The following is a 22,956-nucleotide window of genomic DNA, read 5'->3' on the forward strand; positions in this document are numbered from 1 at the left end:
TCATATCATGTTCTCTTTTATCTCTAAATTAGATTTATCTTATGTGATAACGAAACAGACAATTAAGCTGTAGGGAATCTAATTTTTCAGAAAATTTATTCTTCTAGTTTCTGGATTTCCTGTACCATGTCATCATCAACAATCTCAAAACTATTACTATTTATTTGGAAGTTCATATATATGGAGCTTTGCATTCGAAGTGTTGATTGCTTTGTTAAAGAGACTGATCAAATCTGATGCAAGATTCAAAGAAGCATGAGAAGAAGAAATAAGGGAATTGGTTGGCAGTGTTTTCAGTAGCATTGCTAAGTGCAATCTTATGAATAATATCTGAATGTTTCAGCAAGAACCAACCACCAAGATGCCAATCTTTTACTGCAGTTCCTCAACTTTAGGCATCAAAATTAGAAATTTTAAGTCACAATAGTTCAGCATGCAAGTTCTGCAGTCATGCTTCCAATGTAATTGCTTGTAACTTAACAGGATGTTACTTGTTGCTGAAGGCATTTGTGATGCTCTGAAATATGTTGTCCTGAATAATTGAAAGCTTAAACATTTCTTTTATAATGACAAATTCACTGTCAAACATCTCTCTTAGTCAGGGAGAGAATGGTAGACACCATCAGCTTGCTGTCAATTGGTTTTGTCAGATATGCATCCATCCCTACTTCCAAGCATTTGGCTTCATCAGATGACATTGCATGTGCTGTCACTGCAACAATTGGGATATGCAAGCCAGTTCCTGCCTCAAGATTTCTAATTGCTTTTGTCGCTTCATAGCCATCCAGCTTGGGCATCTGCAATTCTTATTGACATAGCCAAAGTTTATAATCTGCACTCTGTTACCAGCAGAAGAAATTAATCCAAGTAACTACATTTTTTGTGCTCTCAGCACCTGGCCTTTTTTGTTTTAAACAATACTATATGATCATCTGAACACATCAGGGTGTATTTAGTAATACTGAAGTACAACCATCTCAAGTCTTGATGCATCCTCTATGGTAGGGAGATCATGGTTTGCTTTTCCATTTCTAGAAGTACAGAAGGAAAGTTGATTGGTTTGCATAACTAGAAGAGAAAATCATATTATTGGATCTTTGTACTCTGTTTCCAAAAAAAAAACACCAGCACACAAACCTCTTTTGTTCTCTTGAAGGATCTTAATTTTGATTCAGATGTATAATCTTTCTTGAGAATTCCAGAAAGACATACCTTTTACACCTACCAACAAAAATATGAACGAAAAACTGGCTGGCTGTCTTTTGAAAATATTATTGGGAAAATGCGATCCACCTTTTAGCTAGCTTCTTTAGGTGTTACGATTCCTAATGGATATTTGAAATTTTGACATGATAAATTTAGCCCTTCCAGTATTCTTTGTCCTAAATGTAAAATTTATAATAAGAGTTATCGCGTCACACAAACAAAGACAATATACAGAATGATTTACAATCCCAAACCATTTAACTTATGGATTACTATGATTAGATCTCTGATCTTATTTGACTCTGATATTAGCTCACAAGCAATTTCAATTTCTAGAGCACTTATTTGTGAGAAGAGAAAAGGCTTGTAGAGAAAAGTAAATAGAAAAATAGAAAGGAAATCAAGCAATCACATATTATAAACTTGAAAAAATAGAAAGCTAATAGAAAGGAAGGTTTTGAATGTGTAACATAATGCTTATCATGAGAATGATACCTGGCAATCCATTAGAACCAGATCGAATGATGTATATTTTTGCAGTTCACTCAGTCCTTCTGCTACACCATCTTGAAGAGTTGAATTTTGTCTTTTACTCTCTTCTGCACATAACATGCATTTTATAGCATCTACTGCCTGCATTCCATCACCTACAGCTATAACTTTGGCTCCTTTTTTCTCCAACATGGCTGTTGCAATTCTCTGTAGTATTGGGTTATCTTCGGCAAGCAGTATACATAAGCCTCCAAGAGAATCTTGGTCTGGAACTATTGTGCTTAAAGCTACACAGTCATTCTTACGCACACTATAATGCATATCTTGATTTTCAAGGAGCCTTGAACCTCTATAACCAAGTTCAATTGACCTTTCTGTGCTCAGTTGTTTTTCCATTCCTTCTGCATGGGTATTACCCGATGATGCCACGCTTGTTTCTGCCATCATTTTTTGTTTGATGTCTCCTTTGTCATACAAAGTAGGCTTGACATTCCATTGACATTCTTGCTCTATCTTACTTTCTCCTCCATCATGCAGCTGATTCAACTTAAGAAGGGCATCTTTGTTGCCAACCGCTGCTCGGGTTTTGTTGTCTTGCAAGTTATCTGTTATTGAACCAATCATGTTCTTTTTATGGTCTTGCTTATACTCATAGCAACATGAATATTCCATGCTTATGCCTCCATGCTTGTCAGTTTCGGTGAAGTCTTTCGACATATTTATTAAGTTCTCTGTTTCCAACAAAATGTTGGGCTTTTTTATAATTTTATCCAGGGAGACTCTTTGAGTAGATATTTTTCGTGAATTAGAATAAGAAGGTTGATGATATCCTGGAATTCTTTCTATTATTTCTTCTTCACTGTAAAACGTATTAATTTTTGAATCTCGGTTATCTGTATCAGATATGTCAGAAACATCTGAACTGATAGCATCAAAATGAATGGAATCCAAGTCATGGCTTTCATGCAAGTCTTCGTCCATGGTTGAGTTTAACTGATTGCTACCTTCTTGGTTTTCGAAGTTTCCCTCATTGACAGCGGCATGCATGATTTGGGTCATCTTTGTCTTGTATAATGGTTTGTTTATCATCAAAAAGTGCCTTCTCCGTCGCAGCTCCACCTTGATGGCGTTGGAGGTATCATGGCTCAACATCCATGCAAATTTTGCTTTTCCACTGTATTGATCTAAGAAGATCAACTGCTGATTCCATATGTTTGTACTTTGGTCGAGCAGCGATATGTCCACTACAATGAGAATATCTTGACCTCCCATTTTGTGAACATTGTTTTCCCCAGGAACAACTCTCATTCTGCTCAAGTTTATTGGTTCACTTGTTGAGCACTCCATATTTCCCTGGAAAACATGCTGAAGGATTTGTGTCAGTCCATTCCATTCAGATGCTTCCCATGTGAGAACCCCTTTTCCCCTCAACCACTGGGACATAATAGATCTGCTTTGCTTGCCATGTAATGCGAGCAAGACCTGCACAGTAACTTTAAAGTTACTCTCCAAATGCTGGTTTCTTTGGGGAGAACCAGGGATATATTGAATGTAGTTCCTGTAAGTACTGTGGAAATTTGCCCCTGTTATCTACTGTCCTTAAAACTTTTGGAGCACAAAGAAAATTGTTTCCTAAAAGCAACTTTTGACATGCACTCAAGTCATGATTTTTGGGGAGCTAGATATTACAATTCATTATTTTAGAGTTCTGCACATTTGGCCATACTTCTAGTGGAATTTTTCTAATTCATGATTTTCTCCCCCCCAATCATCTTATAATTTTCTATTTTAGACTTTTCTCATTTGGAAAAAAAACACCTCCAAAAAAATTGACTTTAATCTGAAAATTTTGAATAAAAAAGATCAAATCATCAGCTTAAAATTTAAAACCTCCAATTGCACCCTAAAATGATCATCTTAAAACAAAAGAAAAAGAAGATGGACTGTTGCAAATGCATCTTCATCATCTTATGTCTATGTTACTATCTATGTTATCTATACTTCCAACATTTACATATTTTCATCCAAAATCCAATCATTCTTCTCTACCTCTCTATGTTTAGAATTGGTTATTCTTTTTACTCTTTCCGTTTTTTCGCTTCTGAAACTTAACCTATAGATAACGAAAGGACTCCTAGCTATTTGCTCTTGTGCTGTTGACACTGACCTTTTGCTTGTGACTCCTACCTTTGACCAGGCTTTGTGGTTATGGTTATGGATGCAGGATGGTCTTTTAACTGTTTTTGAATGCTGCCCAAAGGAACTAAATGATGGAAAAAGCACCCTACAACTACAATCTACTATTACTTCTTTCTCCCATGTTTCTTCTTCACCTTCCAATCCTCTCTTAGTCGCCAGTGTCTTGAATTCTTTGTTGTATGCTTTTTCTTCTCTAAATATACCTTGATTTTCAGAGTACAGTTCTTCAGCAGATTTACTGGACAGAAGGTATCGAGGTGTTTGTTGTTTGTATAATACATAGGATTGAAGTGCCTCATGTTGAAATTTGCAGCTATTGCTTCCTTGACAAGTATCAAAGTTAGGTCTTAAAGGTGAACCCCAGTCTAGGCTAGTGCAACTTGGGACTTCCCACTTCCCAGTCTCCTCATAAGTAGTTCTTGCACTGGACATTGAGCCCATATACATGCCTTCAATACTGTCGATATTTTCATAAAGTTTGCCACTGTCTTCTTTATTAACTGACCTGTTAAAACTTAGTACTCATCAAAGATTTTTTACCAGTCCAATGAAAAATGGGTAGAATCATCCTATTTGCTCCATCATATCTTTTTTTCATTTTCTTTTTTTTAAAAAATTTTGGATGCAGCTATTGTATCTGAATTAACAGGTTAGTTTTTTTCTAACAAATTGATGCTACATGTTTTTCCTTCATCTGTCGTTCTCCAAATCTTCAAATTTTCACTAGATAGATATGCTTGTTTGTAAGCTCAGCCACTCTTTTTTTCCATGGGTCTTCAACATTTTCCTTTTCCTACCAAAAAAAAAAAACATTTTACTTCCTGCAGCATGTTACATGACTTTTTGTAAGCTGCTTAGCCCAGTTTATATTGGTTCTTGGTCTTGCACTTCCACTGATAATCAAACTTGCCTGCTACTAAGATGTCATATCATGCTTGATGCAGAATTGAACAGTTGTCGATTTTCTAGTTGTTGATCCTACTCCACCTAAAAGGAGCAATACTTTCTATCTTGTTTAGTGACTAAAGAAACTCTCCTAATTACTTTCTGACAGTTTCTTTTTCTCTAACAATTTAGTCATGTATAGGTCATATGCATACAAAAAATGGACTTTATTAGGTTTATTTGCATGTAATGTCTGGCAGAAGGCAGCATATTAGCATGTATATAACTTGTTCTGGTTGATTTTTTCCCTTTTTATTTGAATGGACTCAGCCATCTTTATTCATTTGTTATATAGTTAGTACTTAGTAGTCAAGAATCTTACTTAAAAAAAAAAAAGGGATGTATTTTGTGGGAAAAGGTAGATTTTGATGAGTAAAATCAGTGTACTAGGAAGATGAAGAAGAATTGATGTATTAGACTACTTACCTTCAAACTATATTTGCCAAACTCTGTCTGGAAGCTATTTATAGTGCAATCCTCAGACATTCCAAGGACCAAGTATAACTGTATCAAGGTCCCCTGACCATCCTTCTTCACAACTTTTATTTCTCCACCCATCTTGTTTACCTAGGAACCATCATAAGGTACAAACTTCAATATCTTTGGTGAGAAGAAAAGTTGTTCTTCATGACAGAAGTAGAAATGAATGATTTCATATGCTATTTTTAAATTTAACTTGCAAAGAAGTAGATCTTTGATGGTATTAAAGCATGGAATACAATTCTCCATGCTTCAATAAACATGATCAGAACTTTAGAATTAGTGGTAAATGTTCATCTTGATTACAAGTGATGAAAATTTCTTTGTATTTCCAAGACTCCAACATTGTGTTTCCATGATTGCAGTCTCCTTTAGTTAGTGCTTATGTCAATTATTAATGATGAATTCCCTATCTGTTTTCGGTTTATGAGGTTTTAATGCAGAACCCTTTTTTTTTATAGATTTTTTTTGTTTTTTTGTTGATGGCTTTGAATAATGTGAGCGAGGATTGAGGTGAATGATGACACTGTAGGTATTACTTTGTTTTGCTCAGTATCTAGCCATAAGTTGTCAGAACATTTTTTATCTTATTTGCATATGGAATTGTGGAGATTCATATATAAAATAGTAACTTATAATCAGGTTTCAACTACAATGTGTCTACTAATAGTGCTTGACTTGATAACCAAAAAAAGTGCATGAGATGGAAATTTCATCATATTTGCCTTTCATATGTATTAACATGCATGCACGCGTTTCTAATTGATTAAGGCCTGATGACTCCAATAAAATAATATTTTGATGCATCAAAATGACTTTTTTTTTTGTGTGTGTACACATCGATGACTCACACATAATAGGTGCGGGTACAATCTACAAAATTCAAAAAAAAAAAGAGATAGTGCAAAAAAGAAGGGGCAGACATGTGGTTCTCCAAGATAAATCCTCTGAAATGATGAATTGTATAAAAGACCACCCAATTCACAGCACTGTTCGCCTCCTGTAGACATGTATAGCTCGATGAAAGACACACTCACTCCAAAGTCTACGAATATCGTGGAGCAACCATATTCCACCGGCAGCGCACCTCCGACCCTAAACCCACTCAATCACCCATCAAAATGGCAACCTAACTAGCCCTTTTTTTTTAGAAAAAGGCATTAAACCCTATGTCAGGCTAAAATAGGCCATGCCATGGGGTGTGCTGACCAGAATTTCTATCATGTGCTATACCAGCCAGTAACTTGTATGGGTACCGGCACTGGCTTTAAAACTTTGACTGGAAGTACTCGCGAGTACCTAATGATGGTGCTATTTGAATATCCATCAATCTTCATACCATTTTGACAAAGGAAAAAAAGAGTTGCAACAAGGTTGGCTATTTGCGATGCTTCGGGCCGTACCGAACCACAAACCAGCGAGAATCGAAATGATTTGGACGGTATGAATGGTTCGGCCTTAATAAAACCCCGATCCCCCAGATGGTCCTGAGCCCTCGATTTCGTGATCTCTCTCGTAGAATTCCAATCTCCACCCCTCATCGATGCGCCACCCCTCGATCTCTCAATGAAGACCCTTTTGTTCCCTTCTGGTCGCCTTCTATCGCCGGAAAGCCCCCCGCCACGAAGAACTGGAGCCCGTTCCCTTCCTCCCCCTCGCCCCCTCTCCCTCTCCTTGCCTCTCTCTCTCTCTCTCTCCGAGGGTTCTGATCTCCACCACTTGCTGGTATGCTTCATATCGATCTCTCAATGAAGGTCATCTCACCCCCCTTCCAGTTGCCTTCCATCACAGAAAAGCTCCTCGCCGCAAAGAATCGGAGCCCCCTCCTCCCGTGGCCGCCGCTCTCCTCGAACCACGATGGTACCGGCTGCTCTCCCTCCCTCTGTCTCTCTTTCCTTCTCACTGTCCTTCTTCTTCTCCCCCTCCATCTCCCTATTTGGGTACACCCCGAAGTGACACGGTACGGACCTGTAGCGTGCCGAACCGGTCGTTGGCCGTTACGACCCGCGGTACCAGTTCAATGAGCCTTCAGTTGTAGGCTACAACTTCTTATTACTTGGGAAGACTCTTTCAAATAATTCTTTTTAATGAAATACTACTGCTCGCAATAAATACTTTTTTGGTAAGGAAAGTATTGATATTGTTGGTTGCTGTGGAATTGTTTTCCCCATTGTGTAACAAGTGTTTTGTTAGTTCAGAGGTTAGATTTTGCTAACACATACAGAATCAACTTTAAATTATGTTTCAGCTTGGATATTGGTGATGCTGCCTGCATTTCAGCTGTATCCAGTTTCATTGGATAAAATGATGTGAAACTCATGATTATGCTTTGAGTTTCTGAATGAAATAGCAAAATTTGACAGTACTTTGTTTGGGTTTCAAGGGATTATATGATTTGGAACTTCAATTTCTTTTCTCTTGAATCTGCAGAAATACTTTGGAATGTGCCAATAAAATTTTAATTCAAATCAAGCATGTTGGTAATGTTTAACTCACCAAGTTGCGCACGATGCACAGGCCAAGACCAGTTCCTCCATGCCTGCAAATGATGACAAACCACACACACACACACACACACAAAAAAAAGCATTCTTATAGTAGAGATACACTATTTCTTTAACCGGAGATCCCTGTACTTATTGAATACTGATGTTAGACACTATTAAACATACAGTAGCTGTAACAAAGTATGCTGTAGGATATAGTTAACCTGCTTACATTCGTGTAGTTGATGGATCAGCCTGCTCAAAGCTTTCAAATACTGATTCCCATTTGCTTGGATCAATTCCTGCAAAGCATTAGATTACAAAACGCTAGCTTTGTCTCAAAAATCACTAGGAGATGGCCGACATGAGGAGAATAATTGCTTACCGCAACCTGTGTCTTCAACCTCAAACCACAGAGTGATTTTCTCATTTTTCTGGTATTCCTTTTTCACAATATTCTCATGTTGCTTTGATTTGTTTCTGAGGGTGCACTGTGACATCTTTTGATCTTCAGGACACTCAGGCCTACTCGAATGATTTGAGTTGTCACACCATCCACGTAGAATAATATGGCCCTCTGAAACTCATTCAAAAATGCTGTCTGTTAATGTTCTCATAAGTTTTTTACATTGAAAAGTTTGTTAGACTTGTATGTGGCATTATAGACTAAAATAACAAAAACGGCTTTTTTTGTGATTTTTTGAGAGTTTCTATGTGAAGAATGTCTTTAATCAAGTTGACCTATTTTGTGATTTTCTGAGAATTTCTTCCTGGAATGATGTTCGTTTCATCTTTTTCTTGCGGCTTTACTAAATCTTCACGATCCTAAATTCTTAATTGTAATATGTCACCTTTCTTTTGTTCTTTCAGGCTTGGTTGCAGGATGACAGTGGCAAATGCATCTTTCAAATTGTTCATGAACAATAGGGTTATTGTGATCAATATTTACAAAAGAATCGAATGATCACTACAAAATTATTTGCTTCAACCAACCAAGTAGCACTTATGAAGTTTATATAAACTGTAAAACCTAGAACTCTCTTCTTCTTAAATATATGATTTCTTACTCTTTCATGGAACATTTTTCTTTTCCACATAAGTCTCGTTTACATAATGCTATCAGATCTCTAATGTTTCTTGACTGATAGTTGTACTTTAGACACTACTTAACTGAGCTCCAATTCACTGATGAAGACTCACTTGATAATCTGACTACAAAAGCTTGTAAACATTGCCTCTGTTTAATAAATTACTTGCTGATGTTTCCTACATGCATAATGCCTTTTTTTTCTGTGCCATCCTCCGTGTATTGGGCCTATTGGCTGTATCAAAGTTTGCTAATGATTTTATAAATATTGTTGCTTGTCTTTTGCTTCTCTTATCTTCCTTGTATATTAATTATCGTGTGTAGGTGAATAGGGTCCGGATGTTGATGTTTTATTAGAAATCCATCACGAGCTTTATACTCTCAGTTCTTGAAGAGTTGCTGTCGATTCTGGTGCTGTGGGTCTTCAACAAAATTGCTTGCTTTCACAACAAGTTGGCCTTGCTCAAAGGTTGGCATTTATTCCTTGTTTTCTTGCTAAAATTCTTTATCCACTGGAAACTCGGAGAACAATGATTTTGAACCAGGCAAGTGGAACTACATGAACCTTCTTACAGCACATGGACTAATATGGATGTTTCAACAATTTTCTGTTGAACTCTACTCCCTGTTTTTTTTTTTTTTTTTATTTGGCCTTCCTAGATTTTAAAAATATTGTGAAGCAAGATGCTTTTACAAAATGATTGCTATGATTCCTGACAAACAACATGAAAATTACACAAAGCTTTATACTAGGCAATCATGCGAAGTATGGTCAAATATCTACTTATCTGAATTGGTTTAGCACAAATGAACCCTTTACAGTATTATTCCTCGTTCACATAAAAAAGAAAAAGAAACTGGTGAAATCCAATTTTTATTGATACTATTAATATTGATTCGGATTATCTTTGGAGTCTTATCATTATATTTGGGGGTGGAGATACGGGTTTGGGTATTATTTTTATCTCGTTTGTTCTATATGGAGCTGTTCTTTTTTATGTTTCATTATTATCTAGGATTCTTCTCAGATGAAGATGGAAGAGTCAGTAATTATCTTCTTTTATTTGGATAGAAGTTGGTAGAAGCTAGATAAAGTTAAACTTGTACGTAATTATCTTGGTAGGCCACAGGATTTGAATGTGGCCCCCTTGGTAAATAGATGGAAACAGAAAAGTTGCCATGCATGAAAAAAAGTAAATAAAATTTGGCACTTTGAAAAAAAAAGGAACTAAAATCTTTCACTTCACCTTCCAACTTTGTTTCATTCCATTATTCCCATCCTCCAACTATCTTGCTTTGATAAAAAAGACAACATATACCTCTTTGAGATGATAAGACATCTTGATTTCTAACAAAATTTTTGTATAATTTGTCAACATCAAGAGTATATGACTCATGGTTGATGTTGAGATACTTACCTGATGTGAACTTTATGGAATTGCTTATGAGATTTGTAAATATTTGAACTATTCTTGCAGAGTCTCCTCGAACTACTTTTGGCATGTCATCTACAAAAGAAAGGGCACATAACAGAGTTATATGATATTGCAAATTGAGACAGTGCCCCTGAAAAATCAGAAGTTAATATATGCGCAACTAGTTATACTCTGTTCTTTTTATATATAATCTTTCAACTCCTTCAGTTAGATCTTTTGGTCAAGCAAATAAAATATAATATGCAATATTATATGTGATTTTCGAACTATCTTTTGCATCAAAAGCAATTTTCTTGTTATTTGAATCAGCACCAAGTAATGCAGTTCCCATTGGCAGGTAATTTCATCGTCAGTCATTAAAAATCAGTTAATTGGAAGAGTTGTTTTGTAGATTCTAACTCATACATAGTAACGTTAAGGCATAAGAGAAGATCTTGATATCTCTTATCACTTGGTCAGGATAATTCTGCAACACCTTTACTTGTAATTGGCAAGGTTTTAAATCCTGTGGGATGCGGTGTCCTAGTTTTTCCATAAAATGAGATGCCCCGCTGTCCCATCCCGTCTTGGTGGTGGTGTAGGTATCCTCATCGCTCTCCCCTTCTTCTTTTCTTTTCTTTCTTTTATTTCTTTTTCTTCTTTCCTTCCTTCCTTCCTTTCTTTTTCTTCTACCTTCCATTCTTTCCTTTTCTTTTTCTTTTTTTTCTTATCCCTTCCTTTATTTCTTTTTTCCTTTTTCTTCTTCTCTCTTCCTTTCTTTCTTTTTTCTTCTTCTTTCCTTTCATGTTTTCCTTTTCTTCATTTCTCCTTTCTTTTTTTTCTTTCATCTTTCTTCTTCTCTCCCTATATGGATGAGTTTTGGAGTCCCGACCCCATCTCACTCTCGTTTTCTCATAGGAATAGGATGGGACGGCTGGGATGCCCGCCTTCCCACCGGAACTTAAAATCTTGGTAATTGGCTCAGCTTATGGTGATTTCACCTTTTTGAAGAAATTATAAGTTGTTCTAATTTTTTAGAGCATATACCTTTATCTCAAAGTCGGAAAAGTTTATGGTGCAATTAATAGAGAAAGTACATGAGGCTGTTGAAACCCATAGATTTGGTAATCTGAAAATGGAATAACTGCATTATTACTTTTTAGAAACTTTTTATTGAATCTGGTCAGAAATATTTTCTAACAGTTGACATGTTCAACTTTCATACTTTCTATATCCAATAAGAATATTTATTTTTAGATTATGATGTTTATATGTTATCAAACTTTTATATAATGTTTTCTGGAGATCTAATTAAAAGTTGGTAAACACACCAGAGAGATCTAGTGTGGTCTCCACGTTATGGTTAATGCATTGTACTGAGAACATGTCAACAAGTCCTTCAAGTTCTCGCCCCAAGTCAAATTCTGCTTCTTCAAGTACTAACTTTCCAGATTCAACCTGCAATGACGTTGTGGACTATTATGAAATGGCTTGTGTGACTCTGACTTTGTCTTAGATAATATGTGAGGACATCACCAGAAAGAATAATCAATAGTGAATGTGCATGTTATCAAAGTCTTGTCTGTTGGTAAGAACATAACTGGTAGCACTTCTTAACAAAAGGCTTGATGCATGTTCAATATTTGAAAGCCGAGTTGTACTTGCCTTCATATATTGCATATACAATATGATACAAGGGCTCCTCTAAACAGCTCTAGTATCAATTTTTTGTCAAGTTTCTCTTCTATTAGTTTTTTTTTTTTTTTTTTTTTTTTTTTTTTTTGAGAATATGGGGGGCTTGCTGCCATTTGGGTTCAAAATTGGAACCTCCCCCCAGCACAGTCTTGAGGAGAGGGGTGCCAACAGCTGGACCCAAATCTGTCACCTATTAATTTTCCTACTAAATTAATTTACATTGGCTTCAAAAAGCTCCCAGAGTATGCCTTTTTATTTATTTGTGCTGTTCTTAACTAGGGCTAGTTTAATAACTTCAATATGTATATCTATATATTTCTTGATAATGGTTAAAGCATGTGATTCATTAATTTAATAAGTTCAGGTGATGCTTGGTCATGTGCTTGCTTGTCCTAGGAATCTAAAAAATACACCCATTTCCTAAGTGTACCTGCTGTTGATTATGGGATCTATATGTATGTGTTTCTCTCTCTCTCTCTCTCTCTCTCGCTATGCATATTTATACATACACACACATATACTTGTGTGTGTGTGTATGTATGTATATACGTATGTATATGTATATGAATTTTGCAATGAAGGCAATGAAGTGGGTCTTCATAGTTAAGAGAAAAAATAGGACATTATATGCAAAAGTTCTGGTTCCATAATTACAGGTTGAAGAAGATTGTGTTGTAACACTGCAGTACATTTTTTTTTCGAAATGAGAGCATGAATTATGCAAGAATCCAGATAATGGAGCAATCAGATTCATCAAAAATAAAAATCCCCATCAGGAAACAGCTTTATTTCACGTTAGTAATCAAATGGATTCAATTAAAAACTCAACGAAGCTGTTACTCTCGCATTACTTGTAGACGTTCATACTGATGGTTTTTTTTCCTGATCTTCTTTGACATGGATCTTTACCTGTTCAATTGGTAGGTAGCACCAAGGATTCTTTTTCCTCTATTTCTCTTTCTTGAACTGATTATACATTGAAAAATCATCTATTGTCTTGCCAGTAAGATGGTTTATACCAGTGTCTCTTTCATTAAAACGGTTGTATGATTTAGGATGCCTTTTTCATTATAAGAGGGAAAAAATATGCTGGAAATCATTTGTAGCCTTAAGTGCTTCTAGATTTAAACTATTATAATAAAGAAGGAACTTTTGGATGAAATAACAGTAGTTCTCCAGGTGTAACATTGAAGGAGGCCCCAAAGGTGCATAACTGTAGGCCTTCACTCATTTTTTTTTTCCTGAGAACAATTTTCTTGAGTTCTTTTTTTTGAACAATTGATTGCATAATTGGAGTCCGAAATAGAAACTTGGTTACATAGCAGGTATACTAAGTCCTTTACAGCCAGTCAGATCTCCAGAATTAATCATGTAAAAAGCTTATAAGATTGTGTGTTTTTCTGTGAAGCAAATTTGGTAAGTGGCTAGCAATGAAGTGGAATGAGAAAAAGGTAAATGTGAAATGATTATGAAGAATATATGAGATAAGCAGGTATACTTAAATTCTTTTAATCAAGAATTTCAGAAACACAAGTTCTGATAATACTGTACTACCAAGTAATGGCTAGTAATGTGTACATCATGGAGCAGCAATAATAGAATGTACCAGGAAAAAATGCAGCTTCAAAATAGAATACTAAAGGAATTTATGATAAGCGCTCTCAGTTTTCCGTCTTTCTCTCTCCGGGGAACAATTCTATAAATTGAATTACTTTTACCTTACTGAGATCCAAGATGTTATTCAGTAGCCGAAGTAAGGCAGTTGAGCATTTGCGAATCTGTGTAACTGTAGCAAATTGCTCATTTGTAAGACAGTTATCATATATAAGAATGTCCAATAACCCAATTACTGCAGCCATTGGTGTTCGCAGTTCATGACTGTAGGATAAAAGAACAAAACTTTTAAGTAGATTTATTAAAGTGAAGAATTAACAGAATAAACTTTTACCTATTTGAACAACTAAGAGAGCAAGAAGTTTACAAGCGAACAAACAGATTAAGCTTGATAATTTCTCAATGTCATGATATTACTGGAAGCTAAATCTGTTCCAGTATGACTAGAACTAGTGCAAAAGGGATGATCCATGTTCAAGTGAGATGGAAAGTAACAAATAATGGTAGAAGTGGTGATAAGGTGCAAGAAAGATACCACTCAAAAGGATGGGCTTAGAGTTGAAACCAGCACGCAAAATATCGGAAAGGAACACAGAAAAAAATAGAAAGAAATGTATGAAATGGAGAAAAATGTATCATCAGAAGTTTCTAGGTTATGTATCACGCATGAGAGAGAGAGAGAGGCTCAATAATTTGGATCAGAAGTTACAAATTCAAGATTTGATTATTTTCTTAAACGACGTAAGTTCGCAATTCAGCAAAATTCAAAGAACGGAGAACGGAAATTCAAAAAATGGAGAAATGAATACAGAAAAAAATACTGAAAAATTTAGTAAATTTTTGTAATGATTCACAAAATATTCACAAGAAAACATGGATGATCTGTAAAAATTATGAAAAAATAAATATGCACCTTTTTGAAAAATGAAATAAAATAAAAATGATAGAAATATCCATGAATAATAAGAGACTTTTTTTTTCAATAACTCAAAAAATTTTGTTACTACATTGGATAAAGCTCAATAGCAATTAAGATAAGCAAGATACTGGTAAGAAAAGTGTCTAATATTATAAAATATTCTCCTTGAACTGCTAGGAGTGAACATACATACATACATTTTAGAGAACAGACAACATTCTAGAGAAAAAATTGCTAGTTTTAAAACACCCTTATTGTAGAGTGCTATAATTGTGTCAGCATTTTTCCACACATCAAGAATTTTGACTGTTGAATTCTTTGGATTTTGAAACCATCTGTAAGATTTGATTGGGAATACATTTCCAATTTAGAGAAAAATTGCTAGTTTTAAAATACCCTGATTGTAGAGTAATATAATTGTATCAGCACTTTCCACACATCATGAATTTTGACTGTTGAATTCTTGGGATTATGAAGGCATGTAGAAGATTTTATTTGGAATAGATGCCCTGTTTGAGTAGATTATAAATTGCCTGTGTCATTACTGTAATGCCATTGATGTTAGATTAGCAATTGTAGCAAATGATAGTTGGATTCCATTGATGACAGGTAATTTAAAATTGTATAGAGTTCGATAAGCAAGACTTTGAAATTTGAACCTTTGGTTTCAATTTTGTCTTGGTCAAACTTGTGGAGGTTTTGGAAGCATCTTTTGTGATTATGCTCAAACTCCAAGTTTTGGAGTTTCTGTCAAAGGAATCAGGAAATTTTCAAAAGAAATTGGTTAAAAAGAAGAAAATAACGAAATCAAGAAAAATATCACGAAACATTTCAAGAAAAATTATTCCACAAAATTTTGTTTCCTGTGCAGTTTTAGTAGTTTTAGGCTAAAGTTAATACTATATACAAGATGAAAGTTTAAAAAATACCAATAATATTGTAATAGAAAATATATTTTATTTACTTAATAAACTTTAATTGTTTAAAATTCATAGTTTAGTAATTATCAAACTTTTAGTCCTTAGTGAATTGAAGTCTTTTCCTTCACTATTGTAGAGTAGAACTCAACTGTTATTGTTTTGGTGATGGTGTTTTTTAGTTGTTGACATTAGTTAGCCTTTATAAAGTACTTTCTTGCTCAAAATCTCATCTGACCTTGACCCAAACATTCAAAATGATATATTATAAATTAAATAGATGTTTTTATTAAAAAAGTTGGTCACACTGATATCATCAGAAATGGGCTGAAACCCAGAAAAGAGGGTCAATTTCAGATCGTCTCTCGCTGCATATGATCCATTTTGTCTAAAAAATGTTGGCCTTGCTGGTTTCAACTGAAACTGGCCAACCCAAGAAATAGGGTAATTTTCAGATTGCCCCTAGCTAATACCAATTGGTTTCAATCGATGCTTCAGACCTTATTGATGAGAATACCACATCCAGTAGTAGAAAGCAAATTAGATGACCATCTCTCACTATAAGACTTGCAAGTTTTTATGACAAATTCTGATGAGTGTTGGATAGTAAAATATGTTACTTTTATGTGGTAAGTACAAGCAGAATAATAGATTATTAATTACAAATTTAATGGGTACTCCCATATATGTAGATACAATGTGTATAAAGATGAAAAGCAACTAAACTATTCCTTTTATACAGCAATATGTCTAATAGTACAAAAACTTTCTGGTACAAATACATTATCCTTTTAAAAACTGGAACATCAACATGTGTTCATTTGAAAAGGGGGTTACGATAATGGTGGTTTTACATGGTTCCATCTTAAATTGTATTTTATGTAAAAATTCATTCTTCCTCAGGACATTTAAGTGCTAATATTGCCATTTCCCTATGTCGGGTGTAGAGAAGAGCCTATGTATTTGCATGACCACTGCATATTTTACCCTACCTGCAGTCGGAGCCAATCCTCTAGCAGTGATGTGCAATGAATAATTCCCAGACCTTTTAACAGTAATAGGAAGATCATATTTGATATTATACTGCAAGATAATTATGAAATGTTTAATCACCTCATGTTTGCTAAAAACCGACTTTTGTAGTTGCTTGATGCCTCTGCTCGCCTTCTTGCATCTAAATGACTTATTAGTTCTGCTTTGAGTTTCATTGCCTTTGAGACACCACTTGTCAATATTAATATGCAAACACAGCCAATAGCAAGAAAGCAAATAGATGCAGATATCAGTATAACCAATGTTGTAAAGCCTATATGGTCAACCTTTCCCATTATGTATTTCCTTGGAATGATGATTGCCCCCACCTGCAGAAAGTTCCAATTACAATAAAACTTTCATGGAAAGCTGGAAGCATAAATTGCCAGTGATGTCATCTTAGGCAACAAACAAAAGAGACTGATGAAACTTGTCTTATAATATAAACCCTATTGAAGGTATGTTACACAATTTCTTTCTTCTAATTTGGAAGATTCCTTTAATCAGTCTTCTAAACACCTATATCATACCACCAAAAAATGTAATAGGAAAAGTCAATTTGAATCATCCAGTTCCATCAGTTTGCGGTACTTTGTCCTAAACCTATCTGAGTTCTACATGTAAGTTGGTGCCAACAAACATACCTATAGGTAGCTTTGGCTGATGCTGAATTGAATAAACCCTTTCATTTTTTTCCAATCTTTTTGTTTTCCAATCAAGTGTACAAAAATAGCTATTGTTACTTCTCCATGTAAAACATTTAAATAATAATGTCTACTTACAAACTATAACAAGTCTTAACTGGATACTCATTCGTAATTATCTATTAGGATCTTTTGCAAAGTTCCTGCTCCCCATTCTCTTTCACAGGGATGCAAGAGGGTTAGGTTGGATGGTGTTTGGCACAACCCAAGTCTGATCCATGTCTGAATGGGACCAAAAATTTGAATCCGAGCCTCATCCACTCCATTTTTTATTCAGTTCGATCAGGTTTAAGATTTATTTTAATAGTCCATTAGGTTTTCTTGGATGAATCCAGTTGACAATAACCCAGAAACAAACCATGGAGAGCATGTGTAGATTAGGTTACTTGATTGCATCCTGAAAGTATCATGTAAGGAAAAAAAACAAATATGCCAACATGTACGCAGTCTCAATAACCTATTCTGCGTAAGATTAATTGAGAATCATATTTAGGTTGCTTTGATAAAAGAAAAGTTAATGATTAGTTACATAAAGTTATAACTACAGCACATTATTTGCTTAAATTTTTTGGATGGTTGGTTCAATTGAGAAATGACATATTTTGTTAGCTTTTGGCTGTCTTGTGTCTTAAAAGGTTCATATGTTATTCAGTATCCTATCCAGATTTGAATTGGTCCAACTTTTCAATCTGAGCCTGACTAGATGACTTTAATTTGGACCAGAATGGGTTATTTTCAGGTCACCTCCAAATAAAAAGGAGTCAATTCAATGCTCTTGCAGCTTGCTCTTGCACCTTCCATTTCCAACCTAAAATGCCCAATTTAGAGGCAACTGGGCTTTCTCCTTCACAGGAAGTCTTTTAAGGCTGTGATCAGAGAGTTTTGTTTCAAAATAATAACTTTCCTAGGCTTTTTTTTTAAAGAGAAGGTTTTATTGTTAGAAAGATAAGGTTCAAAAGAGAAAAAATGGATGATGGTCAGGAGAAAGAGCATGAACTTGGAAAATTCTGCTCAGAGTATAAAGCTCCAATTTTGTTTAAGAGCTTTTATGAAATTTCATGGGACAATGAAACACCTAATGTCATAAAATCATAATTTTTTAATGAAAATTGTAGCTTTTTGTTTCAAATTACATGGAAAATTATGAAATATCATGATTTTGTAGTTCATCCAAGTGGACCCTCAGTTTTTTTGCCCTTTTCTGCTTGTTCCTCCTTTTCTGTTTCTTTCATTTATTACCTTGATAATTATTTTGTGCTGTTTCTTTACATACATGTTGAAAATAAAAGTCGAATCACTTGATATGGGTATTCAAACAAGGATACTTGAAGAATATGAAGATATTCTGGTATAAAACTCCTCTTACTAACAATATAATGGCAGTATTAAGAATTTAAGATTCTAGTAAAACAAAAAAGAAAAACTTGAAGAATATGAAGATATTCTGGTATAAAACTCCTCTTACTAACAATATAATGGCAGTATTAAGATTCTAGTAAAACAACAAAGAAAAACTTGAAGAATATGAAGATATTCTGGTATAAAACTCCTCTTACTAACAATATAGTAGCAGTATTAAGATTCTAGTAAAACAAAAAAGAAAATCGATAAGCAGCATCAATATTGTTGTCACTGATAAGTCTCGGTTATTTACATAGGCGATCTAAAGGTGAAGAATGTATAACAATCTCAAAGGAAAACCTTTTTGTCTTATTAGTGCATTAAGCCATATTATACCAGACTTTGCGGAAGAAGCCCAGCTGCATACCTTGAATTAACATACAGTTTTAATTTTCAGACTTGGAATTCTTACCAAGGGAAGCCTTTTCAGATTTAGGAAAAATGAATCTATGTAGTATCGCTGATTACCCAACAAGACATTTTCAGCATGAACTTCATGATTGATCGGAAACTTATTGCCATACGCTCTCTGTAACCACTCTGCTCCTGATCTTATAATATGATCTTCCAAATCGGTAGCCATCATAAGCTTCCGACCTGTTGTATTCCTCAATAGTGGAGCATCTGTAGATGTTGCAAGTACATAACCCTCCAAAGAAGTCAAATACATGTAGCCACTGTGGAAGTCTACAAGTTCCTTCATCAGCTGACCAACGCTTTTAAGTGCTGTTGTGACACCAACAGCTGCCACTATGCTTCCTCCAGAAGGATGCCTGACTGGTAATGCCGCTGAAAGCAGCGGTGAGTCTGTAAACTTGCCCACGTTTACACGCCATGAAGCAGCACCATCTCGTACTTCTTGGAGACCTGCAATTTTAATCAGATCATCTGGGGGTATTTGCTTCCGATCACCCTTTTTTTCCCCAGTGACAGGATCAAGTCTTTCTCTATACCAAATGGCAGAGGCATGTTTGTCTCTAGATTTGTGAATATGGCCACGATGTGCTTTTCCTTGATTGACTGATGAATTTACTAGTTCACAGTAGATGTAGAATGTAGTGTTGCTCCGGAGGTCTCTATGAAATGCCTGGACAAATCCATTTCTGTAACTTATGGTTACTGAATTAAGAGCTGTTCTGCTTGAAAAAAGTGCCCACGTTACATCCCTCATCATTTGGTATAGCTGTCAAGATCAATAATACCAATTACTTTGAGGTGTTTTCTATGGGAAAACAAATTTGGAACAAAATGATAAATAATGAGTGATGTGTCGACCTCAACTTGTTCTTCGGCCAATGGTTTCTCATAACGACCGATGACATATTCAGAGAGCTTAACTTGGGCCATTGTTATTTCTACAGTGGAATTCAGGATGTTCCACACTCTTAAAATGGGTCGCTGTAGAAGTTCATAGCGAAGGCCATAAGCTAAGCTATTTATAGAGTTTGTTGTATAGACCTTTGTAAAATGCCATGTCAGCATGGTTAACATCCCAATTAAAATGGCGAGCATGACCTGCAATTAGAAGAAAGAAGAATAGTAGCTATTTATGACATGTATGTTGATTTCTATAAAAGCATATTCATTTTGGTACAATATAAAAGATGTTTGAATACCAAATTTGAAAAAGTTGTTGCTTCTTCAAATTTCCTGAATTATTTGTTGACAGTTTGTAACACATTGGCAGCAATAATTGGGTCGGTGTTCTGTGTTAAGCAACCACGCCTTCAATCAAATTAGTGATATGGCACAATCATGCAAGAAGTCATGTCCTCACCAACATCATGCAAAAAGAGAGGGAGAGGGGGGGAGGGAAGGGAAGAGAGAGAGTTCAGCTGGATTTTGCATAGGCTTCAACATATTCATGATAACTTAATCTTTAAGCTTTTGTATTGTAACAAGCAAATTAGGAAATCTTATCATTGGATGAATATATTGGTTCATTGGCAGCTTAGTTGCCAATTTCCTGGATAACATCTTTTGCACGCCATTCTAGGAACTAGTTATATAAAGATTATTTAGAAATTAGACAACCCTCAAATGTACCAAGTCTGTCATTTTACTGACAATTATATGAAGCAACTTAGGAAAAGATGTAGGACCAAAATATTTGGCCAGTTGGGAACATCGAAAGATATGGAAAAGAAAGTGGACCCTCAGCTTATGTGGTCACTATCTTAAATCTGTTGTTTTATGCTTCCAAAATCATGGAATTCTTTTTTTTTGAATGATTCTACTGCATTTCTGGATCCCAAACTGCAGTATGCTTGCATCTGTATGGATGAAGTTTATTTACTAACACTGGGTCACAGGCATATATGTCATGGAGTTTTTATCTACAATACTTATGCCTTCCCAAGGAAGTAGTATTTACTTTCAGAAATCAGAATCATTATGATCTTCTTCGTTATTCTTTTTACTAGTATTTAATCTCACGTATTCATTTGAGGCAAGATATCCAAATTGTTTTCCAGAAATCAAAACAAAGAGCCAGCAAAACCACCTACCATGATGGCCAGGCGTGCAACAAAGATGCTGTAGTAGGAGGGGAGACAGCGCGTAGTTTGGTAGCTGAATTCCTCTTCTTCTGGCTGCCCAGGGACAATTTCCCTCTGTGGAAGGATGGATGTTCTGTTCTCTCTGCACTTGACGAAGGCCTGGAGCTTCTTGAAAAGCTTTGCCAATGGCTTCATCACAGCTGAAGAAGTCTGATGTGCTCCTGCCATGCTTCATCTACCCAGAACATGAGATAAAATATTCTGCACTCCTAAAGAGCCATTGTGGTGAAGTAATCGAGCTTTGTCGATTCCCACTTATTGAACATGGATTTTGTAGCGAATTTCAAAAAGTGGTTTTGTCATCTGATTTTTCTTCCATATTCTCTCGGCCATTGTTATTCTCCAAAAGTTGGCTGGATGGCGGACAGAAATTTAAAATGATAGAGAGCGCTAAAATTACTCTGATGACCTCGACTAATCTTGGAAGTAACTCTCTTTTCTTATCTGACTTAAATTTAGTGTCAAGGGTGATTTTGGGTTTGAAGGAATTCTCTATCGGATGCTACATCAGGGAGTTCTGAGTTGTTGGTTCAAGTTACCTGTAAACAGAGACAGAGAAAGAGCAAAATAACTCATATTTGTTGTCCAAAACCAAACGAAGATCGCATTGTATCATTATCATGTTGCCATTTTGATGTCTCCAGTCTATAGCTGACCTTGACTCCACAAAAAGATGGATGTGCACAAGATGTTCAGCTGGAATACTTCATATATTTTTACTCCACTCGGTTATGAGTGGTAACATAGAAGATCAAACTAAATGTCTGAGAAGCCATGCCATACTACCATAGCATGCTAGCATCTGAGTATGTTTGGCTGCTTTAATGTTCTGAAATAGAGGTACGGGACCTTAATTTCTCATTTTAATTCCCTTTTAGCAGCTCCTAAGCCATGCAAACTATCCCTAAATACCTCTTGTAAATATGGCTATTTCATCTTATATCCCATATAGTCCATTCATTTATGAGATATTGCTTGTCTAATTGGATCCACTAAAACTTGATGTGAGCTTAACAACTGTGTCTGCATGGTGTGTGTAGATCTAGCCGGCCTCACAGAGTTTAGACCGTACGATTCTGAAGAAAGATTCTTGAAAAAAGATCTTAAACTTTGAACTAAATCTACTGAAAAGATTTTATGATTCTCAGATGTGGCATATGATTCTCAAATCGTGTTTTTTATGTTTGGCTACCGATCACAAACTTTAACAAGGGATTGCTTTTCGAGGGAAAGTTGGAGCTCAGATCTAGAAAAGAGATCTTATCTGGAGAAGATATCTTAGCTCACATCTTCTTTTTATTGGAATAAAGCAAGTGCAAGTTGTCAGTTTCTGAGCTGCCCATCTATAGCATGATCCACCATAAGATTGGTTATGATGTCCCTTCCCACTTCAACTTTAGTCGGTGCTAAACCACGCTGCTGAAATCCACTGCTTTGCCAAATTGCAAGTGCCCCAACCACCCGGGAAGCCAGCAAGTGGAGCCACTGTCTTTGGCATTAGTGATGGAGCTTTTAGGAGGAACACTCTCTGAAAATGAGTTCATACTCCCATTTCTCAAAGCTTAGGTAAAACTTTTCTTCTATTGATGTTCCACAATGGGCACCCAGGGATAAACTAAACTATTCTTAGGAGGATTGATCTTTGGGCAGCACCACCACCGAAGTCTCTTGGATCAACTTTTCAACACAGAATAAGGTTGCAACGGCTAGATTTTCTTGGCGAGACTCCTGTGGATTGTCTTTGTGAAACCAGTTTGCTAGTTCATGCCTTTTCTCATAGAGAACAAAAAATAAAAAGATAAAAAC

At 35.5% G+C, this 22,956-nt stretch overlaps 1 protein-coding gene and 1 long non-coding RNA gene across 2 annotated transcripts; one reads left to right on the top strand and one right to left on the bottom strand.

The window, feature by feature from the left end:
- Positions 1-370: 370 nt before the first annotated feature.
- Positions 371-21,349, bottom strand: LOC103720467 (histidine kinase 1-like). The gene is made up of 13 exons (XM_017846017.3): positions 21,100-21,349; positions 19,868-20,107; positions 19,005-19,775; positions 16,569-16,816; positions 13,724-13,883; positions 11,642-11,768; positions 10,314-10,403; positions 8,194-8,385; positions 8,041-8,110; positions 7,819-7,861; positions 5,269-5,409; positions 1,702-3,180; positions 371-797 (listed from the first exon to the last, which is right to left on the bottom strand). The coding sequence occupies exons 1-13, from the start codon at positions 21,316-21,318 to the stop codon at positions 582-584; spliced, it is 3,996 nt and encodes a 1,331-aa protein (XP_017701506.2). The 5' UTR covers positions 21,319-21,349; the 3' UTR covers positions 371-581.
- LOC108511763 lies at positions 6,738-21,555 on the top strand. Its single transcript, XR_003388148.2, has 4 exons — positions 6,738-7,182; positions 8,679-8,831; positions 9,220-9,364; positions 21,067-21,555. It is a non-coding gene; the product is annotated as an uncharacterized LOC108511763 (long non-coding RNA).
- The last annotated feature ends 1,401 nt before the right edge of the window (positions 21,556-22,956 follow it).

This window comes from Phoenix dactylifera, unplaced genomic scaffold (assembly GCF_009389715.1).
Source record: "Phoenix dactylifera cultivar Barhee BC4 unplaced genomic scaffold, palm_55x_up_171113_PBpolish2nd_filt_p 000298F, whole genome shotgun sequence".
NCBI lineage: Eukaryota > Viridiplantae > Streptophyta > Magnoliopsida > Arecales > Arecaceae > Phoenix > Phoenix dactylifera.

Excerpts from the sequence above, each read along its gene's own strand:
- LOC103720467 (XM_017846017.3), bottom strand. The coding sequence starts at position 21,318 with ATGGCAGGAGCACATCAGACTTCTTCAGCTGTGATGAAGCCATTGGCA. Across the intron at positions 19,776-19,867 it reads TGGCCGAAGAACAAGTTGAG|CTATACCAAATGATGAGGGA; the intron begins GTCGACACATCA and ends TGATCTTGACAG. Across the intron at positions 5,410-7,818 it reads TGTGCATCGTGCGCAACTTG|GTAAACAAGATGGGTGGAGA; the intron begins GTGAGTTAAACA and ends GATGGTTCCTAG.